The sequence below is a fragment of the Lycorma delicatula genome, chromosome 4 (assembly GCF_047948215.1).
Source record: "Lycorma delicatula isolate Av1 chromosome 4, ASM4794821v1, whole genome shotgun sequence".
Lineage (NCBI taxonomy): Eukaryota > Metazoa > Arthropoda > Insecta > Hemiptera > Fulgoridae > Lycorma > Lycorma delicatula.
Window position 1 is genome coordinate 147,330,187 of NC_134458.1, and position 25,840 is coordinate 147,356,026.

At 31.1% G+C, this 25,840-nt stretch overlaps 1 protein-coding gene across 5 annotated transcripts in view; it reads right to left on the minus strand.

The window, feature by feature from the left end:
- Window positions 1-25,840, minus strand: part of LOC142323936 (sphingomyelin phosphodiesterase 4-like) — a 115,926-nt gene that overhangs the window by 27,415 nt on the left and 62,671 nt on the right. For all 5 annotated transcript variants that reach the window (XM_075364325.1, XM_075364322.1, XM_075364321.1 and 2 more), the window contains 3 exons: window positions 20,390-20,523; window positions 8,811-8,954; window positions 1,550-1,721 (listed from right to left, as the gene is read on the minus strand). In XM_075364325.1, the coding sequence (XP_075220440.1) occupies window positions 1,550-1,721; window positions 8,811-8,954; window positions 20,390-20,523 (450 nt within the window). The remainder of the gene's footprint in view (window positions 1-1,549; window positions 1,722-8,810; window positions 8,955-20,389; window positions 20,524-25,840) is intronic.

Sequence of the window (25,840 nt, forward strand, 5' to 3'; positions counted from 1 at the left end):
GGGAGAACGACCTGGATTTACTAAATTGATTTTTTGTAACTACATTTACATATGAAATCAAAGTCTAATCACCTGCAAGTCTAATCAACAATATTGTCAAAGAAAACATCACCTTCAATGATATAATGACTTGATAATACCTTCAAGAAGGATTAAAACTGAGTATCTAATGTGTCTTGTATAAGTTTAAAAATCCACTGAACACAAAACTTATAACAGCCTAGAGTTCTTAATAAAATGATCACTTTGATAAGAACTGAGGTAAACATCTGAAGAATTATTCACAAACACTGAATCACTCACTGGTTATATAAAACCATATCATCAATCTTTTTAACCAATTCATCATTTTGTGATAGTCAACCAATCACTTTTGTATTTAAAATAGACATTGATTCACCTATTTTTTAAACACACTCACCATTGTTTTAATGAACTCACTCTTTATATTTTCTCTGTAAGATGATGATGTCAATTACTTTACATTTCTGACTAACAAGAGCTTATTACAAAACTTATTTTGCAGATGGTGGAATTCTCAGTTGCAGCATACATTATACACAATTATTATTACTAAGTTTAAAACTTACATAAATCATACTCTAATACTGCTAAATCCATACTGAGTCCCACTACACTGATGTACTAAGATGAAGTTACCACAACACCTCACACAGTTCAACATAACTAAGAACACAGTTCTTGTTTTATTTATAATTTAATACAAAACTAAAGAAAAAAAAGAAATATCATTCCAATGATCCCAAGCTACCTATCAAGATACATACACTGCACAAGATAAATTAATCTGGATGTTAAATAATTAAATTTGCCGTTAACGTCACAATAATTATTATTAGGCTCTGTGAAACAGATCTCAGCAGTCATATAATGAAAAAATAAACAAACTAAATATTTTGAACAAAGAGGAAGCTAACAGAAAGGTAAAACAGTAGGTAGATTTAAAAGGAAAATTTAATTGTCAATTTGAGACAAGGCAACTTAACAAGAAAACTACCAAACATGATCTAGACATATGGCTTGTCGAGTCAATATATTTATAAATATGAGGTGACATAAATAAATTACTGAAGGCAACCTAACACGAAAAACAAATTACATTTAAAAATGGCACAGCCATCATCAAGAGTAACAAGCATACTATCCAGTCCTACTAGGATATTGAGGATTAAAGTAGTTTTACTGTTGCCTTATCAACTGAGCCATATAAATTGTTACATATTAGCATGTCAAGCATACCAAAATGCAGTAAATACTCAATCACCATCACCCTCTCTCAAGAGTTTGGTATTATAATGAACATCGTTACTTACACAGACAAACTTTGACTAGTTCTGCTTGTATCTCAGAAACTTTTTAATTGGTCACCACCATAAGAGAGGCTAGGACAAATTGGACAAAACAATGGATTACATAAATTGTCTCCACTACAAAAGAGAAACAAAAACATAAAAAAAACAACTAGAAAAAACTAGCTCATACTTCATATATACACTCCAAATGTAAACAGAATTCAGGGAAAACTTACTTTACCAACCCTGTACAACATATGTGCATTTTTTGGAGTAGCAAGGTCAACACGTGAAAATCTAACAATTAGTTGTTGAAATATTAATGAGTATCCTAATAAGTTTTCAGCAATAAATGGCATCCAGTGAGAATCGACGGAATGTGATCTTTCATCTGACTCTCTTATTCTCCTGAAACAATGAAATCAATAATTTCTTTACAAAAATAACAGCACTAAAAGTATTTCAATTAAATATTACGTAAATCCATTTACAATGTCCATCTATAGTGAATAACTATTTATATGATGAATCATAACTTTGTATCTCTCATCAATAATTAACATAATTACATACGTTAACATACCTACACAATATGAGTAAAAGATTTTAAATGTTTGTATGTGCAACACACTTAATTTACAAGGACCCATTTGGAAAGTTCTCAGCCTGACAAAGAAAATACACAAAATTTTTCAGAATTTTTACTATATTTCAATGAAATCATCTTGCAATTCGATATATTCAAACAACTTAACTTTTTAATACTCTGAGAATAATTTGCTTCGTCCAACTCTGAAAAATTGTAATCACTTACTCTCACCATCAAATCAGCTTTGTTATCATTTGAAGTTAATTTTCATCCAGTGACCATTTCTTCAGGTTTGGGAAGAGGAAGTGATCACTGGGAGTAAAATCCAGCGAATATGGAACATGTGGAAGCAGTTCGAAGCGTAGGTTTGATAAAATTTTATAGTAACAACCTGACATGTGTGCAGGCTCATTATCATAGTGAAAGAGCATTTTATTTTTGGCCAGAGTGAATGTTTAGCCTGAATAGTACTCTTCAATTGGACCAGTAGTGAAGGGTAATATAGTGAAGCAGTGATGGTCCTGCTTTTTTCCAGGTAGTCTCTGAGCACATCACCATGAGAATCCCCAAAAACTATAGCCATAAATTTTGCTATAGATGAAAGTGTTTTCGCTTTCTTTGGTGCACTTTTACCAACTCCTACCCGCTGTTTGGTAATTAGCACATGATGGTGAATTCGTATCTCATTTAATATTACTAAACATCAAAGAAACTCTGAGAAATCATTTTTAAGTAAGTCTAAACAGCCTTAAGAAATGTTCAATCAAACGGATATTTAATCGCTGTTAGCAAATGTCAGCAAGCTCGTGTATCTTCAATCAGCAATCATTTAATACAGCATTGTGAATTTTTGTTGTTTGTAGCATTTTTTGGGCGTCCTGAGGATTCAATAACTTGAATGGATGTACGACCATGTTTAAATTCAGTAGCCCATTTTTTCACCATTGAAAATGAAGAACAAGAATCTGACTCTTCTTGTATGTCCATTAGGATTAAACCTTTTAAAACAAAGTTCTTTATACAGCTCATACTTCTTTCTTTTAGAAAATTTCAAAACTTGTTTGGTTTACTCCATCACTGTAAGCAAGCAACTAAATGCATTGCAACTTTATAGCATGTAATCTAAAGGTTAATATTTGACAAATGTCATAGAAATTTGGTCATACTAACACCATCTCTGGATATGGCCAAGCACTTTCAGAACCCTTCTAATCCTTTGGTCATTACTTATTGAGTTTTTAACAAGAAGACCTTCCAAAATGATTTTTTTTAAATTACACATTCCAACCATTATGTAACCTAATTTTTTATTATACTATTTTGAAAATTTTAGAATCATATTTTTTAACAATTCTTAACATTTTTCACATTTATTTAAAAATCTTTTTTATAATATAGAGAACATCATCTAAAAAGTAAAATGAAAATAAATATCAGTGTACGCCGCCAGTATCAGTACTAAAGTACAGTGTGATAGTATTACCACTAGTTTTCAAGTGATGAAAATTATAAGGTAATGGAGCTCATACAGATAGCAATTCAAACATATGACTAATGAAGTAAGAAAAAAATAAAATGAAATGCAAGTGTAACCCCATCCTCTAGCTTAACAAAATTTATTGAGGCAAGGATTTTTCAGGATGTTACAATCAAACTAAATAAAGGGATTATGGACTGAAATCCAGTAAGGACTTTTCATTGAAAGACTTTACTACATTATCACATGTTTATATATAATAGGAACTAGTCTTACTTCACACGTAAAAATATTTGTAGCAAATAATAATAATAGATAATTTTTTTTTATTATAAGACGTGAGATAATAATACCCAGAAATTTTTAATGATAGGGTGAAGTTAGTAGTTGAAGCTGTGTTTAATAAACCCAATACTATGAATTATAAAGATTAATACTTTGAGTGTTTAACATTATCCGAGAATGATAGTAATTATTGCAGTCAGCCAATCCTGGGAAAAAAGTTTCAACATTAATCATCGAGAGAAAAATATTCCAAAAATACAAATACAATAAATTTACATTAAATTATGGGTAAATTTTAGTTCATCTATGTAGTTGACTGATGTACATCAGAAATTATCATTTAAATGACAGGTAAGACAGATATGCATACTAGTTTATAGCAATAGATAATAGTGGCAACAATTGTAAAGTGGACATCAGCCTGTAGTTTCAAGCATTAATAAATTAACATTTCTAATTTTTTGATCATGTTGTCTGGAGGGGCTACTTTTGCTTGGCTACAAAAGCTTTCCAAATAATTTTACACTCCTTGGGAGATCATTATAGCCAGAACCAAGTATTACTACATACATTTTTTTGCTCATAAATATTAAATACAGTGATTTTGCATCAGTAACAGAAATAGTTCACCAGTTATTTCAGAAACAATGCTGACTGAAGTTCAGATAATAAATATAATAATCGTTTTCTGTATTTGTTCATGTGTAATGAGGTAACCAGCATTTGAAAATTCTTTCTTTATTTGCTTATGCTTTCAAATCTTCTAAAAATCTGTGTTTAAAGAATTTGCTAGTTTTACTAATGTATATATTAAAAAAGATTCATCGTTTAATTTAGACAGTTTCATTATTGTCTGTATTTTCTAAAGTATATGAGAAATATTTTAACTTTTCTTGAAAAGCATACAGAATACAAGTTTTCAGCCTGGTTTTGACCATTTCCAAGTTTTGGAAAACAATTTAAATTCCATAGATAAAAAAACATTCCATTTTCAGTTTTTTGTGATCTTAGTAAAATAATGATTTAATTGCACATTTTTTACTGATTAAAAACTTAATAGCTATGGTATTAGATGAACATCCTGCAACTAGTTAAAGTCATACCTTACCAATCATAAACAAGTAACAGAAATTTCATCTTTTGTCAAGAATACACAGGTAAAATTTAGGTTCCAAATTCAAGATGTATAACACAGTATCTTAGAGAAGTGTTCTTACCTCCTTGTTTTTCTTAATGTTTATTAATGACCTGCTTCAAAATCTTGAGCCATTCATTGGAAACATTTTTATAAATGATACAAGTGTATCTACTTCTTCTTGGTGGATTGCCTTGTGACAGGTTTCAACTGAACAATTTTTTCCACTTTTCTCGATCTTGAGCTTCTCTTTTCATTTGCCAATAACTTCTTTCCTTTCTTATGTCCATTGTCATTCCTATCTTTCTTCTACTCTTTCCTTGTTTTCCTTCTATTTTCCCTTCAAGTAACCTAAGCTGTATACCAGAGGTTCCCAAACTTATTTTTCTCATAGACCACTTTCAAAATTTTGCTGGTTCCGGTGGACCCCCTGGAGTTACATTTCTACCATATTTCCAGTCGACGGAAAATGTGAAGATTAGATCTAACTATGAAAATTTGCGTTATGGCTGAGTTCCACGAACTAAGAACTTCCGAAAAAAAGTGAGAATTGATCGGTTAATTTTTGATCGACTGTGCTGTGAGTGGATGTCAAAAAAGTAAAGTTGGCCGATCAAAAAAAATGCTTCCATCCAACTTTACATTTTTGACATCTACTCACAGCACAAGAAAGTAATCGATTCTCACTTATTTTATTTAGAATACTTCCCGTTCAGAGTGGTAAAAAGCAAAAGAAAAATAGTATATTTTTTTGTGTTGCATTTATTCAAATATGTAATGATTACGCTATTAATTATTATTGTTATCGTATTGCAATGTAATATAATAAAATTGTCATAATATAATTAAAATTAAACATTAATAACGTAATGTAACTTCTACAATGACAATCACAAAATAGTTACAATTTTAATGGGAGGGATGTACTTGATGGATTGACAGCAAATTATCAATATTTGGCTTCAGTTTTGTTAGGAATAAGCGCAAATCTCCCCGTTCTGTGATATTGAATCTGGTCCTTTTTTTTGATAAAAGGTTTGTAACGACACTAAAACTTTTTTCGACAAGATATGACAAGGGAAACGCTATCAAACAAGCGTTGCGGATGGCGGCGGCGGCGCTTTGCAAGTCTCGACACGTTTGTTGTATTGAATATGGAATATGCAAGTTTTTACAAGTAACAGTCGCTGAGCTTCTCAAAATATTATCTGCCTAGATTGATATGCAAAGTCAAGCCAACATTTTAGTTCTTCACTATCGAAACCAGATGAATTTTCGTGAACCCCCATTTTTTTGTCACGCCAACGTAGACCCCCGTCGAGTCTCCCATGGACCCCTGGGGGCCCACCTGGACCACTTTGGGAATCAATGCTGTATACAGTCCTTCTCAAAGGATGTCATATCCATGATACCTTCATGTTCCTTACTGTTTCCAAAATCTTCTTTTCTTCTCCTATTCTTCTTTGCAGATCCTCATTTTTCACTTTCTTACTCCATCTTATTTTCTCTGCTCTCCTCCACATCTTAAAACTTTCTAAATATTTTTCTTCTTTTTTTTTTATTGCCCAGGACTCACAACCGAACACCATACGCTATACAAAGCATTTGGCAAATCTCTTTCTCAATGCTGCTGGTATTTTCTTTGCAGTTACTAATCCTTTCACCTTCTCAAATTCTCCTTTTCTCATCGCAATTCTGCTTCTTATTTCTTCTGTACAGTTTCTATCCCATTTTACTAAATTGAATAGGTACCTAAATAACTTCACCTCTTCTATTACTTCTCCATTCAATCAATACTTACTTAATTCTATCTTGCCAATTATCATAACTTTAGTCTTATCTACATTAATTTTCATTCCAAATTCTTCACCAGTGCTTGCAATTCTTTCCACCATTATTTGTAGCTCTTCCTCCAATTTAGTTAATACAGCTTAATCACCAGTATACTTAACTGATTGTATAGGAGGAGTGTTTCTCTACCTACTACATCACAACATCCCTTGTCTTTGAAGGCCTTTTCCACCAATTTCTTCGAATAAACCTTAAAAAGTGTTGGACATACAGCATCCTTGCCTTACACCTCTGTCAATACTTAGTTGTTCTGTTTCTTCGTTTTCCACCCTGACAACTACTTTCTGCCTTACATAAAGATCATTTATCAACCTTCTATCTTTTCAAACCACGGCAATACTCTTTAAAATTCCCAATAGCTTCTTCCAGTCCACTTTATCAAAAGCTTTCTCCTAGTCTATAAATCAACATTTCCTTATTCACATCCATCATTCTTTCAGCTAGCAGTCTCAGACATCCAATGGCATCTCGGGTTCCTCTTCCCTTCCTGAACCCAAATTGGTCACCTCCCACATTTTCCCTTATTTTCTTTTTCTACTCTGCCTAATAAACTTTTATTATAGTCTTTATTACGTGACATAGAAAACTGACTGTTCTACACTCTGAACATTTTTTAGCATTGCTCTTTTTTGGTAATGGGACTAGAATTGTTTTAACTAATTCTTCAGGCCATGTGTCTGTTCCATAAATTTTATGTATAGCGTTTATGAGCCTCACAAAAATGAATCAATCAGTTTCTCTCCTCTTTCATTTCTTCTTCCTAGTCCAAAATCACCTACCACATTTTTCCACTTACCATTTTGGATAGAATTCTGATTAATGATAACAATAGTATATCTTTTATCCACAAAGAAAAATTTAAGAGTGTTTATTATATGAAAAGATCTTGTGGGATGATCAAACTGATTTGGTTTACAACAAAATCCAGTCGTACTGTTTTGCTCTGAAGCACCTTAATAATAGGCTAAGCTTGTAATTATTACTTAATATTTATTATGCCTATATATATATTTTCATATAAAATACATCATCTCTTAGGCTCCATAAAAATCAGAATGAGTTTTTAAGATACAAACATGGACAAACATCTGGTGCCCATATCTGTTCTGATTTTTTGATCATTACTTTTTTCATTGTATATTATACTTGTGTATCTGGTGCCCATAAGTATGGCAAAGTTCATACTTATATTTAGAAATTAAAAATGTTAACTTGGCCTTGTGTTTATATTTATGAATGCGCAATCTTTATTATTATTATTATAAATTAAAATATCTCTTTTGTTATTCATAATAGATTTAAATATTTAAAAATATTTGTTAATAGGGTCATTTGTTTCTAGGAAATTAATTTAATTTATGTAGTCATTCATTTTATTGACAGATTTTTCTTTATTGATAACTACAGGTGTGTTTGTTCTAACATTAATGGCAATATAATTTAACTTTGCTTCAATTTTTTTATATCTTGATTTTCATTGACCTGATTGCTGTTAATACATTCTTGGGTATTTTGTTTTGATAATTTACATTTTTTATTAAGTTTTTCTTTTAAGTTATTTATGTTTTTTAAATTGTAATACTGAAAATTATAATACATCTTTTATACCAGTAAATAGTTTAGCAAAATATCTCAAATATACTATAGTTACATCATAAAGTAAATTTATTAATGGTAACATATATAAGATTAATTATAATGAATGTAAAGAAATATTTACATTCATATCTGTTAGCTATCAAATCCATTAAACAAAAATTTTTAGAATATTTGAGAATACAATTAAATAAAGAATTTTAGAATTAAAAATAAATGATGATTGATGGATGTTGATAGATGATGACTGATGGATGATGAACATAAATACACACCTGTCTTGATTATCAGAACAACTAGCCTTGCTTAGTTGTCTTGATAAGAGTTTTAATTCAGTTGATTATGATAAAAATTAGTTTGACTCATTAAAGAAATGAAATGCATTACTGAGTTATTGTACTTATTATGTGAATTATTAAGTTTACATTGAGCTTACTATTAATTTGGTGTATTTGTGGTTTTTTCTTTTTTTTAGGGTTGAAATTATTAATAATATTTTATATCTAATTATAAATAAGCATATTTCATATCTAATTCATTTAAACATACAGCTAAATGACTAACCTTGAATAATCTTGGTATCTCCATGGCTGTATATAACTAAGCCATGTCTCAAGAATTAAACGGAATGATGTATCTAATGGCCAGTGTTGCATTGTATACCTTAAGAAACGATAAATTTTACCTTGACAAGATGGTATAATCACCCTGCAAAAAATAACAAAAATACAATAATTTAGTTAGGAAAAGAAGTCAATATCTATAATATAAAACAAACAAGATAATAATTTAAATAATACACATTTTATTCAGCTAGGTACATAATTTTATATTACATAGAATGTCAGGGAGTACTGGGCTATGCTACTTCATGAAATATAAAAGAACTGCCCCAATACTTTACCAGGATAAAACAAGGAAAACTATGATAAAATCTTCATCATAAAATAGGCAATTAAAATAACAACGACGACAACAACAATAAAGTGTTTTATTTAAAATCAATATAGTGGTAAAAATATTAACAGAGTAATATAAAAAATAAAACTATGTAAACCAAAATGAAACCATCACACCAAAACAGGTCCAAGTCAGAAGTACACAATTAATCAAAATAAAAACAAAGTTCTACAGACCTATATTAACAAATAAAAAATTATGTATTGCAAACAAATATACAGAGTGGCTGGGATGTTACTATATCCCCTGAGGTTAGAACTAAAAATTTGTAATGAGTAATAAATGAAAAATGCGATATAATAATGAATTATTTTATTTACTCATTTGATACATAATATTAATTTTAATGGTCCAGTGGGTCTGTGTGTTCACCCTCATGTTGCACACACAATTCTATATGTCACCAAGCCCTCTGTGACATGTGATGGAGCATTTCTGGTGTTACGTTACGGAAGGCATCCCTCACGGCATCATGCAATTCTTCATTTGTGGTGTAGCGACATGCAGATATGTGTGCCTTGATAATTCCCCATAATGAATCATCTGGTGTGGTGAGGTCAGGACTTCATGGTGGCCATAATAATGGAGCTGGTGATGCTGGAGTACCGCAACCAATTCAACGTTCTGGTAAATTTTCATTCAGAAATGTGCAGACTGATAGAGCAAAATGTGCAGGTGTTCCATCCTGCTGCAATTATACTTGTTCCATGAGATCCTTTTCTTGAAACTGTGGTATTAACCATGCCTCCAACAAGTTTGTGAATTCACTGGTTTGTCAAAAAAATAAGAACCAAACAAATGATGAGCTGTCATTCCAGTCCATATCATGATATGCGGTGCATTTCTTTCCAACTCTGTTGTGTAATAAGGATTTTCTTTTGTCCAAAATAACACATTTCTGGCACGCGAATTGTGATAGATTGTACATTCTTCAATAAAAAGCACCTTTCCATGGTGCACTGCAGCGGAGAATTTTTCTAATAAAGCCCGGCAGGATGCAATGCGACGTTTCATGTCTGCATCTGACAGTTCACCGATGAACATTGGATGAAACTAACTTTCAAGTCCTTTTTCATACAGTCTTGCATTATCATCCGTGGTATAAGAAGTTCAGCTGGCCGTTTACAAGTTGATTTTATTGGGGACTGTTCAATGGAAACTGCAACAGCAGCACATGTTTCTAACTGCATTAACTTTTATTCACTCCGCAGCCTATTTTTGAGCAAAACATAGCTTCATTGTTTGACTTGTATGTTGTCATTCATGAACCAATACACTTGTCATTAACTGCTCCTCAATGCTGTAATAACTCATGTCAGCTATTTTAGTACAACTGTCTTTTACTTAGTGTGCGATGTAAAAAACTGCTGCCAACTGATCCCAACGAAAATACCATATATTCTAAACATATATCCTAACTCATATTTTTTATTAACTTTAGGGGTATGGTGACTTCCTGGCCACTGTATAAGAAGTAATATAAAAATGAAAAAAATTCATTCTCTTTTTAATTTTTTACTTGTATTAATTAAAAATTCATTAATAAAGTGATATCTGTTCCATGAAAGAAAATTCTTTAATTTTAATTCAAACAGATTGATGGAAAGATTTTTTATTAAACAGGTAGATATTTCATAAAATCATTGCAACATATGGATAATAAAGCTCTTCTCAAATGTCAAAGAACTGCACTGATTTATGCAAAAATAATTACACTGTTTGATTTGAAAGAGATAAATATATTATTTTTTCTGAACAAGTGTCTTTAAAAACACTTCTTTTTAAAAGATAGCACATTTGTAGAAATAAATACACGTGATAAATTCAAATTCTTTATTTACTAAATAGCAAAACATTTTAAATTAATGATCCCAAACCATGATCTGTTGGGTCATTTTTGTTTTTTGAAAACATGTTCTACAGTTTTAAAAGAATCCCACCAGAAATATATTTCAGATATTAATATATACATATGCATGATGAATGTTTAATAATGACTGGCTTTGTATTTTGTTATGATGCTTCAAAGTAAAATAGCATAGTTTGATTTTGTTGCGAACAAATTTGATTTGATGGTCCCACAACAATTTATAATCTTATAAGCCACCCAAAAATTTCACATAATGGGCAACAGAAATTCTAAAATGCAATCATGTAGAATTTACAACTTGGGGGTTGTTCGGAAAGTTCTGGCCTGACAAAGAAAACACAAGATTTTAGGAATACTTTTTTTTATCTTTCAATGCAGACCTTGTAATTCAATTACACTGCCAACCTTCCAACTTTTTAATAACCTCAATGTAATTTTCCAACTGTAAAAACTAAGCATTTATTTAAGTTTTCACCTACCATTTGAACTGCATTTTCATCTAGTGAGATTTCTTTAGGTTTGGGAAAACTAATCACTGGGAGTAAATCTGGTGTATGTGGAAATACTTCAAAACATAGGTCATAGTGTGCACAATTCTAGATGTGTATGCAGGCACATTATTGTGGTGAAATAGCACTTTCATTTTGGCTAGATGACAGAATAGCACCCTTCAATTGGTTCAGTAGTGAAACATAATACTTCCCGGTGATGATTCTGCCCTTTTCCAAGTACTCTATGAGCATGAGATTCCCAAAAAACCATACCATGACTTTTGCTGCAGATGGAACTGTTTTTGCTTTCTTTGGCGCACTTTCACCTGCTCCCACCCACTGTTTGGTTTGTGGTGTGTGATGGTGAATCCATGTTTTATCTATTGTTATAAAACCATTGAAGAAACTCAGCAGAATCGCATTTAAAGATAACTAACACCCTTTAGAAGTATTCATCTTAAATACGGTTTTGGTCAACTGTTAATAAATATGGCACCCATCGAGCAGAAAGCTTTTTCATACCCAAAATATCATGTAAAATGTTGTGGACAAGGTCATCTATCAAGATGTTTCTAATGTCAGCAAGTCCGCATACCTTCAGCCAGCGATCATTTAATACAGCAATGTGGATTTGTGTGACAAGATTTTGTAGTTCACAGCAATTTTTGAGCATCTGAACATTCATCATGTTGAATGAATGCATGGTCATAATTAAATTCGGCAGCCCACTTTTTTACTGTCGAAAACAAGATGGAAGAATCCTTCCAACTGGAATGTAACTCTTTTTGTACGTCCATCAAGGTTAAACCTTTTAAAATAAAGATTTAGCCTTTACAATATCTTGAACTTTAATTTAACCATTTTTCAAAAAACATCAAAACTTGTTCGCTTTACTGGATTGCTACAAACAAGTACCTAAATGTAAGCATCTGAAATCTTGCAGCACACCATCTAATGATCATATTTGACAAATGTCAAAGTCATTTGGTCATACTTGCACCATCTCTGTATCATGCTGAGAACTTTCCAAACAACCCTTTTAAGAACCATGATGCAATTGTTTTATCTATATTAAAGTTAAATAGTTGCAATCCAAAATCCATCAGATTACCATGGGTTAGATCAATGACAACTTTCCATCTCTATTTTTCCATCATTCTTAGAATTTTATTAGATCTACCCTCCTTCCAAATTTTCCGTTTATTTCCCTTAAACATTTCTTTTGCAGTTTAAGACTGCTCTTTATTGTTTTTCCTTTAAACAATTATTTTAAATGTAACATTTACGGCTCTTTTTTTGTTCTATTTAAAGATTAGTTTAATTTACATGACAATGTAAAACATTTGTACTTTTTTTTTACAGAAAAATTCGCACAGACTAAATTAGTTCATTTTTTTTCATTTTGTCCCAGTTCTTATTCTTTGTAAATATTATTTATTTGATGTTCTGAAGGAAATTAATTATATAGAATTTCCAAATATAAATACATATTCAAATTGCTATCTTATTAGTATATATGGCAAAGTGTAAAAGTTAATATTACAAATAGACCAACAGATTTTCATAAAGTACTTTTTTTTTGTCTTGTCATTTGACTGGTTTGATGCAGCTCTCCAAGATTCCCTATCTAGTGCTAGTCGTTTCATTTCAGTATACCCTCTACATCCTACAACCCTAACAATTTGTTTTACATATTCCAAACGTGGCCTGCCTACACAATTTTTTCCTTCTACCTGTCCTTCCAATATTAAAGCGACTATTCCAGGATGCCTTAGTACGTGGCCTATAAGTCTGTCTCTTCTTTTAACTATATTTTTCCAAATGCTTCTTTCTTCATCTATTTGCCGAAATATCTCTTCATTTGTCACTTTATCCACCCATTTTTTGACATTCTCCTATAGCACCATATTTCAAAAGCTTCTAATCTTTTCTTCACAGATACTCCGATTGTCCAAGTTTCACTTCCATATAAAGCGACACTCCAAACATATACTTTCAAAAATCTTTTCCTGACATTTAAATTAATTTTTGATGTAAACAAATTATATTTCTTACTGAAGGCTTGTTTCGCTTGTGCTATTCGGCATTTTATATCGCTCCTGCTTCGTCCATCTTTAGTAGTTCTACTTCCCAAATAACAAAATTCTTCTACCTCCATAATCTTTTCTCCTCCTATTTTCACATTCAGTGGTCCATCTTTGTTTTTTCTACTACATTTCATTACTTTTGTTTTGTTCCTGTTTGATTTTCATGCGATAGTTCTTGCGTAGGACTTCATCTATGCCGTTCATTGTTTCTTCTAAATCCTTTTTACTCTCGGCTAGAATTACTATATCATCAGCAAATCGTAGCATCTTTATCTTTTCACCTTGTACTGTTACTCCGAATCTAAATTGTTCTTTAACATCATTAACTGCTAGTTCCATGTAAAGATTAAAACGGAGATAGGGAACATCCTTGTCGGACTCCCTTTCTTATTACGGCTTCTTTCTTATGTTCTTCAATTATTACTGTTGCTGTTTGGTTCCTGTACACGTTAGCAATTGTTCTTCTATCTCTGTATTTGAACCCTAATTTTTTTAAAATGCTGAACATTTTATTCCAGTCTATGTTATCGAATGCCTTTTCTAGGTCTATAAACGCCAAGTATGTTGGTTTGTTTTTCTTTAATCTTCCTTCTACTATTAATCTGAGCGCTAAAATTGCTTCCCTTGTCCCTATACTTTTCTTGAAACCAAATTGGTCTTCCCTAACACTCCTTCCACTCTCCTCTCAATTCTTCTGTATAGAATTCTAGTTAAGATTTTTGATGCATGACTAGTTAAACTAATTGTTCTATATTCTTCACATTTATCGACCCCTGCTTTCTTTGGTATCATGACTATAACACTTTTTTTGAAGTCTGACGGAAATTCCCCTTTTTCATAAATATTACACACCAGTTTGTATAATCTATCAATCGCTTCCTCACCTGCACTGCGCAGTAATTCTACAGGTATTCTGTCTATTCCAGGAGCCTTTCTGCCATTTAAATCTTTTAATGCTCTCTTAAATTCAGATCTCAGTATTGTTTCTCCCATTTCATCCTCCTCAACTTCCTCTTCTTCCTCTATAACACCATTTTCTAATTCATTTCCTCCGTATAACTCTTCAATATGTTCCACCCATCTATCGACTTTACCTTTCGTATTATATATTGGTATACCATCTTTGTTTAACACATTATTAGATTTTAATTTATGTACCCCAAAATTTTCCTTAACTTTCCTGTATGCTCCGTCTATTTTACCAATGTTCATTTCTCTTTCCACTTCTGAACACTTTTCTTTAATCCACTCTTCTTTCGCCAGTTTGCACTTCCTGTTTATAGCATTTCTTAATTGCCGATAGTTCCTTTTACTTTCTTCATCACTAGCATTCTTATATTTTCTACGTTCATCCATCAGCTGCAATATATCGTCTGAAACCCAAGGTTTTCTACCAGTTCTCTTTATTCCGCCTAAGTCTGCTTCTGCTGATTTAAGAATTTCCTTTTTAACATTCTCCCATTTTTCTTCTACATTTTCTACCTTATCTTTTCTACTCAGACCTCTTGCGATGTCCTCCTCAAAAATCTTCTTTACCTCCTCTTCCTCAAGCTTCTCTAAATTCCACCGATTCATCTGACACCTTTTCTTCAGGTTTTTAAACCCCAATCTACATTTCATTATTACCAAATTATGGTCGCTATCAATGTCTGCTCCAGAGTAAGTTTTGCAGTCAACGAGTTGACTTCTAAATCTTTGCTTAACCATGATATAATCTATCTGATACCTTGCAGTATCGCCTGGCTTTTTCCAAGTGTATATTCTTCTATTACGATTTTTAAATTGGGTGTTGGCAATTACTAAATTATACTTCGTGCAAAACTCTATAAGTCGGTCCCCTCTTTCATTCCTTTTGCCCAACCTGTATTCACCCACTATATTAACTTCCTTGCCTTATCCAATGCTTTCATTCCAATCTCCAACTATTATTAAATTTTCATCTCCTTTTACGTGTTTAATTGGTTCATCAATCTCTTCGTATACACACTCTACCTCATCATCATCATGGGCGCTTGTAGGCATATAGACGTTAACAATCGTTGTCGGTTTAGGTTTTGATTTTATCCTTATTACAATGATTCTATGGCTATGCATTTTGAAATACTCTACTTTCTTCCCTATCTTCTTGTTCATTATGAAACCTACTCCTGCCTGCCCATTATTTGAAGCTGAGTTAATTATTCTAAAATCACCTGACCAAAAGTCGCCTTCCTCTTTCCACCTCACCTCACTAATTCCTACTGCAGTACTATTTATATAAAACCTTTCATGTCTCAGTTTCACGATTATTGATTGCCTTTAAAATATTTTCAGATATATTTTTAGAGATTTTTATTTAATTAAGTCCAAAACACAGAATTTGATTTTAGAGTTCTGATTCTGAAAACCTTGTGTTGGGCTGTTTTAACTTGCAAATTCTATAACTAACCTTATATGCAACTATTTTTCATTTTTTATTAGGCAGGTTAATAACAACCAGAGAGGAGTCCAAAAGGAATCTCACATCACACTACTCCTTTACTCCATTATGTAATAAAAAAACAAAAAAAATTGTAATAAAAAATCAACACAATGCATTCAATGTCTCTGAGTTATGAAGTTGTGAAGATAAAAAACAAGCATTCAAAAACATATTAAAAAAATGCAAGTAGAAATAGGTTACTGATTTGTTATTTGGTATATCCACTTAAATATTAAATAATTATTCAAAATTTGAAAAATACAGTAATGGATTTCATCATCAGTTATATCTTTTGAAATAAAGCTCTAAAATCAGGCTCTTTTTTCTTTTTGATTTACTTAAAAATATGTTGAAATAAAATTACCTTAAAAAAAATTTTAGAGCAATCAAAAAATATGAAACTGAATAAGTTAGATTTTTATAAACATTTTATGAAAATTTGAAAATCCCCTTCCAAGATACTTACCCTCAAATTTGATAATATTATTTTATCAGGCAATAGAATATAAAAGAACTGCAAAACATTATTGAAAAAGTATCTACTTTTTTAATAATGTTTTGCACATAACACAAATGTTACAAACAATGTTTTGCTTATAATATGATTAAGGAAATCCTTAATCACAATATAAGTGTATAATTACACGTGTAATATGTAATTATATTACCAAAACAACAAATTTAATCACATTCAAATGTAATACTCTACAACACTTACAATAAAATAAAATAAAATAAAATGTTTGAAAAAATTCACAGCTTGAAGTCAATGTGACTGTGTCAGCAGGCAGATGTTTCTGAAATACAATACATTCTGATTGTAGAATAGTTTGTTTATTAAGTTCTTACTGACTGTTTTTATTATTTGTTGTATAACAGCTAAAAAATAGGTTTTTTTGTAAGATATTAAAAATTTTTTGCTTTACACTAACATTAATTAATGTATCACCACGAAAGCAAGACATATGTCAGAGAAGACAAAGAAAATTACACACTTTTCTTTCCAATAGGAAGGTTTAGAAATGCAACCCAGCTGACCACCATTTGTTGTTGGGTTCTAATCAACAAAACCTCCTGGCCAGATGAACATAAAATAAAACACATCCCAGCCATCTTAGAAACTTTCAGAAATCATAGGTAAAGTGAATAAAAGGGAGTGGATGCTACCACTACGGTATTTCTAAGTTGTAATACCTTTGGTGGGAATAAAAGTAAGTTACAACTATCCCCTATAGTTACAACTTCATTTTTCTGGAAAGGTAGTTATAATTTCACTTTTGATTTGAATAAAGTAAAGATACAACTACTTACATATAGTTACAACTTCATTATTTCAGAGTCTGAGGTAAGCACATTCCACTTTGTCAGTAGTCATTGACATAGCAATGTTCATGGATGCGAGGAAGGGGAAAATACATAGAGAAAGAAGAGTTATGAGTAGACACAAGAAACTGATGCATTTTGAAACTGAAAGTACTGATTTTCTAACTCCAGAATTTAAGCCAAATAGTGATGAAACTTGGGGAAAAGCACTAACCCGAAGAAATCACATGGAAATATTTTTACATTATACTGTTGATCCTGGATTTCAGAGTGGAGTAGCAGAAGATTTTGGAGTAGACCGATCAACAATGTATAAAAGTATTAATAATGTTATAGGTGATATTCTTGGAATTTTTTTTTTCAAAAATACATTACTGGATTCATTTTCCCAGTACAGCACAAATGAATAAAACAAATGAACAATGCAAATTTACTGTGGCTAGCACTATCATTTACAAACTGATAGCATTAGATTGCACCCACATAAAGATATAAAAACCATCAGTGTTCAGGGACAAATATTTTAATCACATGGATTACGCCAGTGTACATGTTCAGGCTGTGTGATGCAGAGGAAACGTTTGTGAGCATTAGTACCGAGTGGCTGGGCTCTGTGCAAGAATATGGACAAGGAGTGTTATTCAGAACATAATCTCCCAATATGACATCACTGCTTCTTTGCTAGGCGCTCCGGCTATGGTATACCTCTGTGGCTGATCATGCCATTTAAGACACCTGGAGGCGACATTCAACATCGATTTAACAACAAATACACTAAAGAATGAGTCATAATAGAAAGAATATTAGGTCAGCTCAAACAGAGGTTCCCAATCCTTGGTAACTGCGTGCAAATATCCTTACAAAGGGTACCAAAAGTAACAGTGAGCTGTGCTGTGCTTCACAATATCACCAAACACCTTAAAGACTTATTTGATTTCAAGGACTTGGAAGAAGGTGGAGAGGAAGATTAGTTCCATGAACAGGAAGTTGGCAGAGAGATACATGAAAACAATGCTGCAACAAGACCAGCCTCTGCAACTGAGGAGTTGATAAGTCTTTAATTTCTTCATTTTTGCAGGTCTTCATACTGGCTCTTACATAAGACTTTGCAGTTATGGTATTCACCTGCTGTATAACTTCAGAAGATGTAAACTCATTAATTGAAGATGTTGGACGGTCACTGCATTCTTCGTTGCTATTAGACATGAAGGTGTTATCTTCAGTTCGTTGTGGTACCCCAAGGGAAATACTTCCATGCACTTTGGTGAAAACTGGATTTCTGTTTCACCAATTTTAATTAAAACATTTTTTCCAATCTTTAAATTTGATCTTTTTGTTTCCTGCTGTTTTTTTATCAGTTTTCTTTTTTATTTGTCTTCATGTTTTATAGCATTTTCTTCATTTGGGTTGTGAAGATTTCAATCTCAGAACCTTGGAGATATATGCTACATACTCTTCCCACATCTTTTTTTCATTAATAACTTTTGGCCCTCTTGACTTTTCCAAAAACACTGGATGTCCTGTGAGTAATTTGACAAATAAATATCTACCTACAGTGTTCGTAACATCCTCTTCATCTTCACATGACAACATATTAAATAACATGAGTGTTCTAGAACAATAAAAAATCTTCCTCTTACAAACTAAGACTGCATCACTGAGCTACGATTAACATAGAGGAAGGGGCAGTGTGAGGTGAGAGGCAGAGGTAACAAAGAACAAGTTGCAACATGAATGACAGTTACTGCTACACTATAGTTACAACTACCTGTAGTTGTATCTTTAGTTTTTCTGGATACCACTCCTGTCAGGGTAGACATAACTACCTAGATGTAGAGTTTGTTTATTCAGTTTGATTTTACTTAAAGCCATCACTATACCCTAGATTATACTATGAAGTTGCTATGTTTTATTCACTTCAACCCCTATGTCTTTCTAACAGATAATAAATTTTAAAAAAACTTAAAAAATGAAAACTGTACATCAAATAAGGGCAGTTTTTAAAGAATGGTTTAAAAGTTGTATTCTAGGATGCAAATAAACAAGATGATCTGATTAATCCAACATAATATTATATGAATTATTAGCCATTATTCTATTTCTAAAGATATCAGAATCAATTTTAATTCTAATTTTGTGTCTTAATTTGTAGAAGAGTTCATTTCAACACACAATGTTACAGAACTCTAATGCAGAGTAGTAATGTCTACTTTTCAACGGGTTCAAATACTGTTCAGGCTCGCATTTTTCACAAACTGAAAAATTGATTATTCATGAAATAAAAGATTTTTTTTAAAATAGGAGGGTAAATTTAACTGGATGTCAGCAGATAATTATTGAGGGGAATAAATAAATATATAATTTGTAATATACAAGAGTAATCCTAAAACTGATTTCAGATTAGCTGGTTAAAAATAAAAAAAGAAAACAAAAGTAGAAAAAGGATTTTGCTACATTCAAGTTGTAATCAGAAACATGTATCAATATTTTTAATCAAACGTACATTCTTTTTGATAAAAATTAAATTTCTTGTTATTTTTTTGATCACGGCTTTTATATACAAGTACATTATATAATTATCCATAAATCTCAGTGAACTGTGTTCAAAGTTTACAAATCATACCATGTACCTTACAGTAGATAGGACTGATACAACTATTGATACCACATCCCAGGCTATTAGAATGTTTACAAACCTGTGATGCTGAAACTTCCACTAAAATGGTGTTCTAACCTGTCCGAATTAATTCAATTATGGTATTGTAAAAACTTATGTCACATATCAGAAATACTTGTAAATGAAGCATAAAAACATATACTTAAAGTCTAGAGGATAAACATTCTTTATTGCTAACTACAAAAAAAAATTCTTATTAGACTTAAAGGATTATAATCTTTTCAATTCAAAATTAATGGCAATATTAAATACACTTTTTAATTAATCTGTATACCTTTTTAATTCATCCATAACACTTGAATCATCTACTAGACTGTTAGCAAAATAATGTAGATGTTTAATCAAAAAACGAACAACTCTCAAGTGTTCTCCAGTGGGTAAAAACTGTTGTGACCAAACTGGTCCCATCTAAATCATACAAAGAACATAAAATAATACTTAAAAAAAAGGAAATTTAAACAAAGTAATCTAAAAATAGAATAAATATTAAACAAAAATCTGCAATAAAGAGTGATTAAAAAGAAATAAAATTATTCTTATACAAGACACTCACATAATTTATGAGGATATAAAAAAATTACAAATTTTTCAACTTGGTTTTACATGACACCAATCTTACAATTAGAAATACAACTGACAAAATATAAGAAAATGGGAAAAACAATTGTGATTTACAAGTGCGAGTAAAAGTTTATTAGATATTCCAGAAGAAAGCCATCTAAAAATATATGAAAAATAAATTCTAATCCAGAAATCTGCTTTAAAAAGTCAACAGAGTCAATTCAACTATCTAGAGGCAATAACAGTATGGTAAGATCATTTGATATAATCCTGAGTATAATAGATTATTAAATAAATTGCATAACTATTATTTTTATGTACAGAAAAATCACAGATTGCAAAGAGATAATAAAAGAATTCACATCTTTTATAACTTTTAAACCCTTTCATGGGAAAAATCAAAGGTAATCAGAACAACAAAGATGTCCTGAAGGAAAAACTATTTTCTTGTTAAGTTTATTTTTACTTTTCATAACTTTATATGATATACTAATAGTATAAATGAGAAAACGATTTGGAAATATGAAATATAATAACAGGTGAAAGATCAAATAAAGTATAATTACATAGGTCAACAAAAAAAAAAATTAATAATTTGGAACAGGTAGAAGTAGTTGAATTTGAATGTATTTTTTTATGCTAAATTTTAAAATGAAATCAGTTTTTCTTCATCACCCTCAGAATTTTAGTTATGATCTTTTAAAATATTGAGAAACTTCTTAAATAATAAAATACAAAAATAAGAATTATTACAATTAAAATTTCTACTTTTATTTTGCAGACATTTACGTTTATCTTAATTTGTTTTTTTTCTTTTTGTTTTCAGTGAAGTCTTCTCTTTTCATCATCAGTAGTCACACATCGTAGATTTATCCCATCTACCTTGATAACGTTGTTCCATCTGCAATATATCTTGGTAGAACCTTTCTCCTTGTTCGTCGCCGATGTCACCCATGTTTAAAGGGAAAAAGTCCAAATGAGAATGTAAAAACTGAATTTTCAATGATATTCTGCAGCCTAAATTTTGAACTTCACTAAGAGTTCATTTATAAGCTGATCATGGTTTTCAGCTTTTTTGTATCCAATAAAACCAGTAACAACATCTTTAAATGACTTCCATGCTGCTAGTGCTTTAGTTTGCTGTCAAATATGTTTTCACGAATTAATTTTCTTATTTGTGGCCCGATGAATATCCTCTCTTTTAATTTGACTTTTCTTAATTATGAAAAAACCTCAGTTAAATATTTAAAGTTTTCTCCATCTTTATCTAATGCTTTTACAAAATTCTTCATCAGGCCTAGTAGTTTTATGTGTAGAAGTGGTAAAATAATACGATCTACTTCGACAAGGGGAACATTGGTAACATTTTCCTTTATGTTCTTCAAAAAAATTCTGTTCTTTAAGACGTGAACCTTGGAGATCTGCATGTTGTTTCAACAAATACAAATTAAGTTGCTCAGTTCTGCTTGTGTGAGATTAGGTGAAGTTCAGTATTTGATTCTTCTGGAATATAATTAATATCTATTGAAGTTGAGGATTCATCGGTTGAGTCTTCTAGGGAATCAGAAATTTCTTTCCAAGAAGTTGGAGTAATCGGAATTGGTAAATCAACACCATGAAGTACTGGTCTCATGGCTGAACGAGGATTTGGGTAAGCAATAGTACTTTTATTGTTTGAATTGAAACCAGTAATATTTGTTAAGTAAAAATAGCAGTCATCATAATGGTTACCAGGCTCTCGTCAAATCATAGGTACGCCAAAAGGCAAATGCTCTTCTTTTCCTTTAAACGACTGGGTTAGTTTAACATAGCACTTGATGCATGCTAAATGTGGAGCCCAGGATTTATCTTGGTCTCCCAAGGGATAGTCAAAATAATGTTTGTAAGCTGTTTTCAGCAGATTCGATACTGATTTCCATTGACTTTTCATGGTGAATTCTCCACAAATGTAACAAAAAATATTTGTTGAATTTTTACAAATCCGATTTTTATTCATTGTAAAATTTAAAATGTTTTAATGAATGAAAGTAAATTGAAATATTACACTTACTTAATTATAAAAATAATAAAGTTCTAATTTATAAATACTTAAAATACTTCATAAAATTGTTTCACCATGGAATGCAATAAAACACAGCGCAAAACACATACACACAAGGTTTGTTATTTTAAGAAATCTTGATGTTCAATAAAATAATACCAAAAGTTTTTCTGTCATAAAAATCTTTCACTGAATTTATGGCATCACTCATGAAACAGTCTTTAATAATATTTGTATGATAAAACAACCACCACAAGTAAAGAACACAGCAAGTCATACCAAGAGCTGAACTCATAATGAAGAAAATTTCATCATGTTGAATTACTCATTACTTGATTTACTGACATGTCTATACATGTCTAGCTTGACGTAAAATGACATCATTCGACTGTTATGTATCAAATGTAGATCTACAGTATGCATCGGAATAAAAAATCAGATGCGAATAAGCAAACATACATAAGTGACTAACTAATTTGTATTGTTTGTTCCACAAATGATGGAACAAATAAATTTAAGGGGCTGTAACTTAAGAATGTTACGTGATGGGTTGTTTTGTTATACAAATTCAGATTCAGCATATAAAATACTACATATGGAACACCTACTCCTTTTTCAGTTCCAAATTTTATGTTGACCAGTGTTACTAACAATTAGAATAGAAAGGAACTTCATTATTATAAAATTACTAAAGAGAACACTAAAAAAAAAAAAAATTAATGTAACTCTTTAATCCTAAAAAGTCCCTAACATCAGAATAATTTCTACTGATTATAACCAACCATGTACACAAATTAAAACAAATGCATATCTTTTAATAAGATTATATTTAATCCCCTTTTGTCTTAATATTAAAACTGATTATTTTTTTATATAATGAAAAATATTTTATAAAACAAAGTTTTAAAAAACAAAATATATAAATTTGATTATCTTAATCCTTTGCAGTCCTTTTTTTCTTTGCAAGATAAGGCTCAATATTTTATATGGTAAATTTGGTGTTTTTGTTTTATTTGATATTTAGCTGTTATAATTCATAAAATTACTTCTAATACATATTAAAGCTTATTAGTTTAATAAATAAATATAATTAATACGTTAAGTCAGTGTTTCTCAACCTGTAGGGCAGCCCCCCTGGGGGGCATGATAAGACTAAATGGGGGGTACAAGGATATCGAAAAGAAAATATTATTAAAAAATGTATTAACTTACTGAAAGGAAAGCAAAAAAAAAAATACATTCTGACATAATAAAATAAAATACTCATTTACACTGACATAATACACTTTCAAATAAGATTATTTCAGTACTGCACAACGTATTTAATAATTAACTTATCAGTACTAAATTTAAAACAAGTTTAATAATTATTAATGACTCCCTTGGGCCTGCCTTACAAAGGAAAGTTTTTCGAAGAAAGTTTAATATTAGAAATAGACACTATGAATTCTTTTTCTATATTTAGCTGAAATCTATATTTTGTCTTCAAAACAGCCACTGCAGAAAATCTGGTTTTGCAAAGGTAGGATGTTGAAAATGGTAATATACGAAATGTTCTTGTTTTCGTGCAGAAAACTCATCATCCACCCCTGCCCAGAATTCAAACAGTGATTTATTACTAAATTATCTTTTGATTTTGCCACTTGCCATGAGATCTATGAAGATTTCTTCTTTAGCAGTTGGAAGCCCTTTAAGAGTATTTTGAAATAGATCCCTAACCAACTCATAATTTGCTACCAAGTTGTCAGCAAGAAAATACTTTTTAAAATTCTTTGCCAGCATGGCTAAATAATTTTCAGTGGTTACATAAACAACTTTCACATGTTTTTCTTCAACCTTGTAAGTCTTAACTCATTCATCTACATTTGCAAACATTTCTAGGTTTTTTGCTTTAAATTTCTGCTCCATAATTCCAATTTTCTACAAAAAGCATTAACTTTATCACTTATATCCAACATATGTGTATTTGCTCCTCGGAGTTGAAGATTCAAGGTATTTAATTCTATCACAAATAAACCATCTTGAAACTTCTTGACTTCCAGTCGGTTTTCCTTTTCTAGAAAAATGGCAATTTCATCTCTTAATTCATAAACACACTGCAAAAATTTCCCACATTTTTTATTGTCTCGCAATAAACAAGGAACACTGAATATACTGTAACCATAGTTTTTACAATGTTCAGAAGATTCTTGATTTTAGTGGTCAAATTTTTATATAATTTACATCGGTTACAACCATCGTTAACACAATATTCAGACCAGGACTTATTTCTTTGGAAGCCAGAGCTTCTCTATGGATAATGCAAGTGTCCAGACACAATGGAGATTTTTGTTTCACAAGTGCTTGTATACTATGGAATTTTTCAATCATTGAACGAACGCTATCGGTGCATATTCTGGTGCAATTTTTCTACTGTATGTTTGCCTCATTTATAAAATCATTTAAGGTAGCAAATAATGCGAGTACTGTTACTTTGAGTTCTATTGGTTTGCAGAAAAGTAGTTCTACTGCTGCTGACATACCATCACAAAATAACATAGGCAATGAAATAGGCAATAGCAAATAATGCGAGTACTGTTACTTTGAGTTCTATTGGTTTGCAGAAAAGTAGTTCTACTGCTGCTGACATACCGTCACAAAATAACACAGGCAATGAAATGAGCATATTTATAGCTAGTTGCCTCATCAAGGTGAATTGAAAACAATCTGTCATGCAACTTTCCAAAAAGCTGATGCTGTAATTCAGCTATATCACCAATTCGATGGGAAAAAGTATTATTTAATAAGGGTATGGACTGCAGTTGTTTGGCAAAATTATCTCCAAATATAGTTTCTACAATCTCAATTGCAGCTGGCAAAATAAGCTCTTCGTCAATGGGACGAGGCTTTTTACATCTGGTTATTTTATATGAAACTTTGTAAGAGTCAAGTAAAGCACTCGAGCAAATGACACATAGAAGCCTTTCTTCTTCATTTACTTCAGTACTGGTAAATCCAAAATTTAAGTATTCTTGAGAATATTTTCTTGATTTTGTTTTCAGAACCATGCTCATCTGTGCACTTGATGCTTCACTATCGTCTAATGCTCCATTATGCCCACTTAAAAATTTATTATGATTCTGT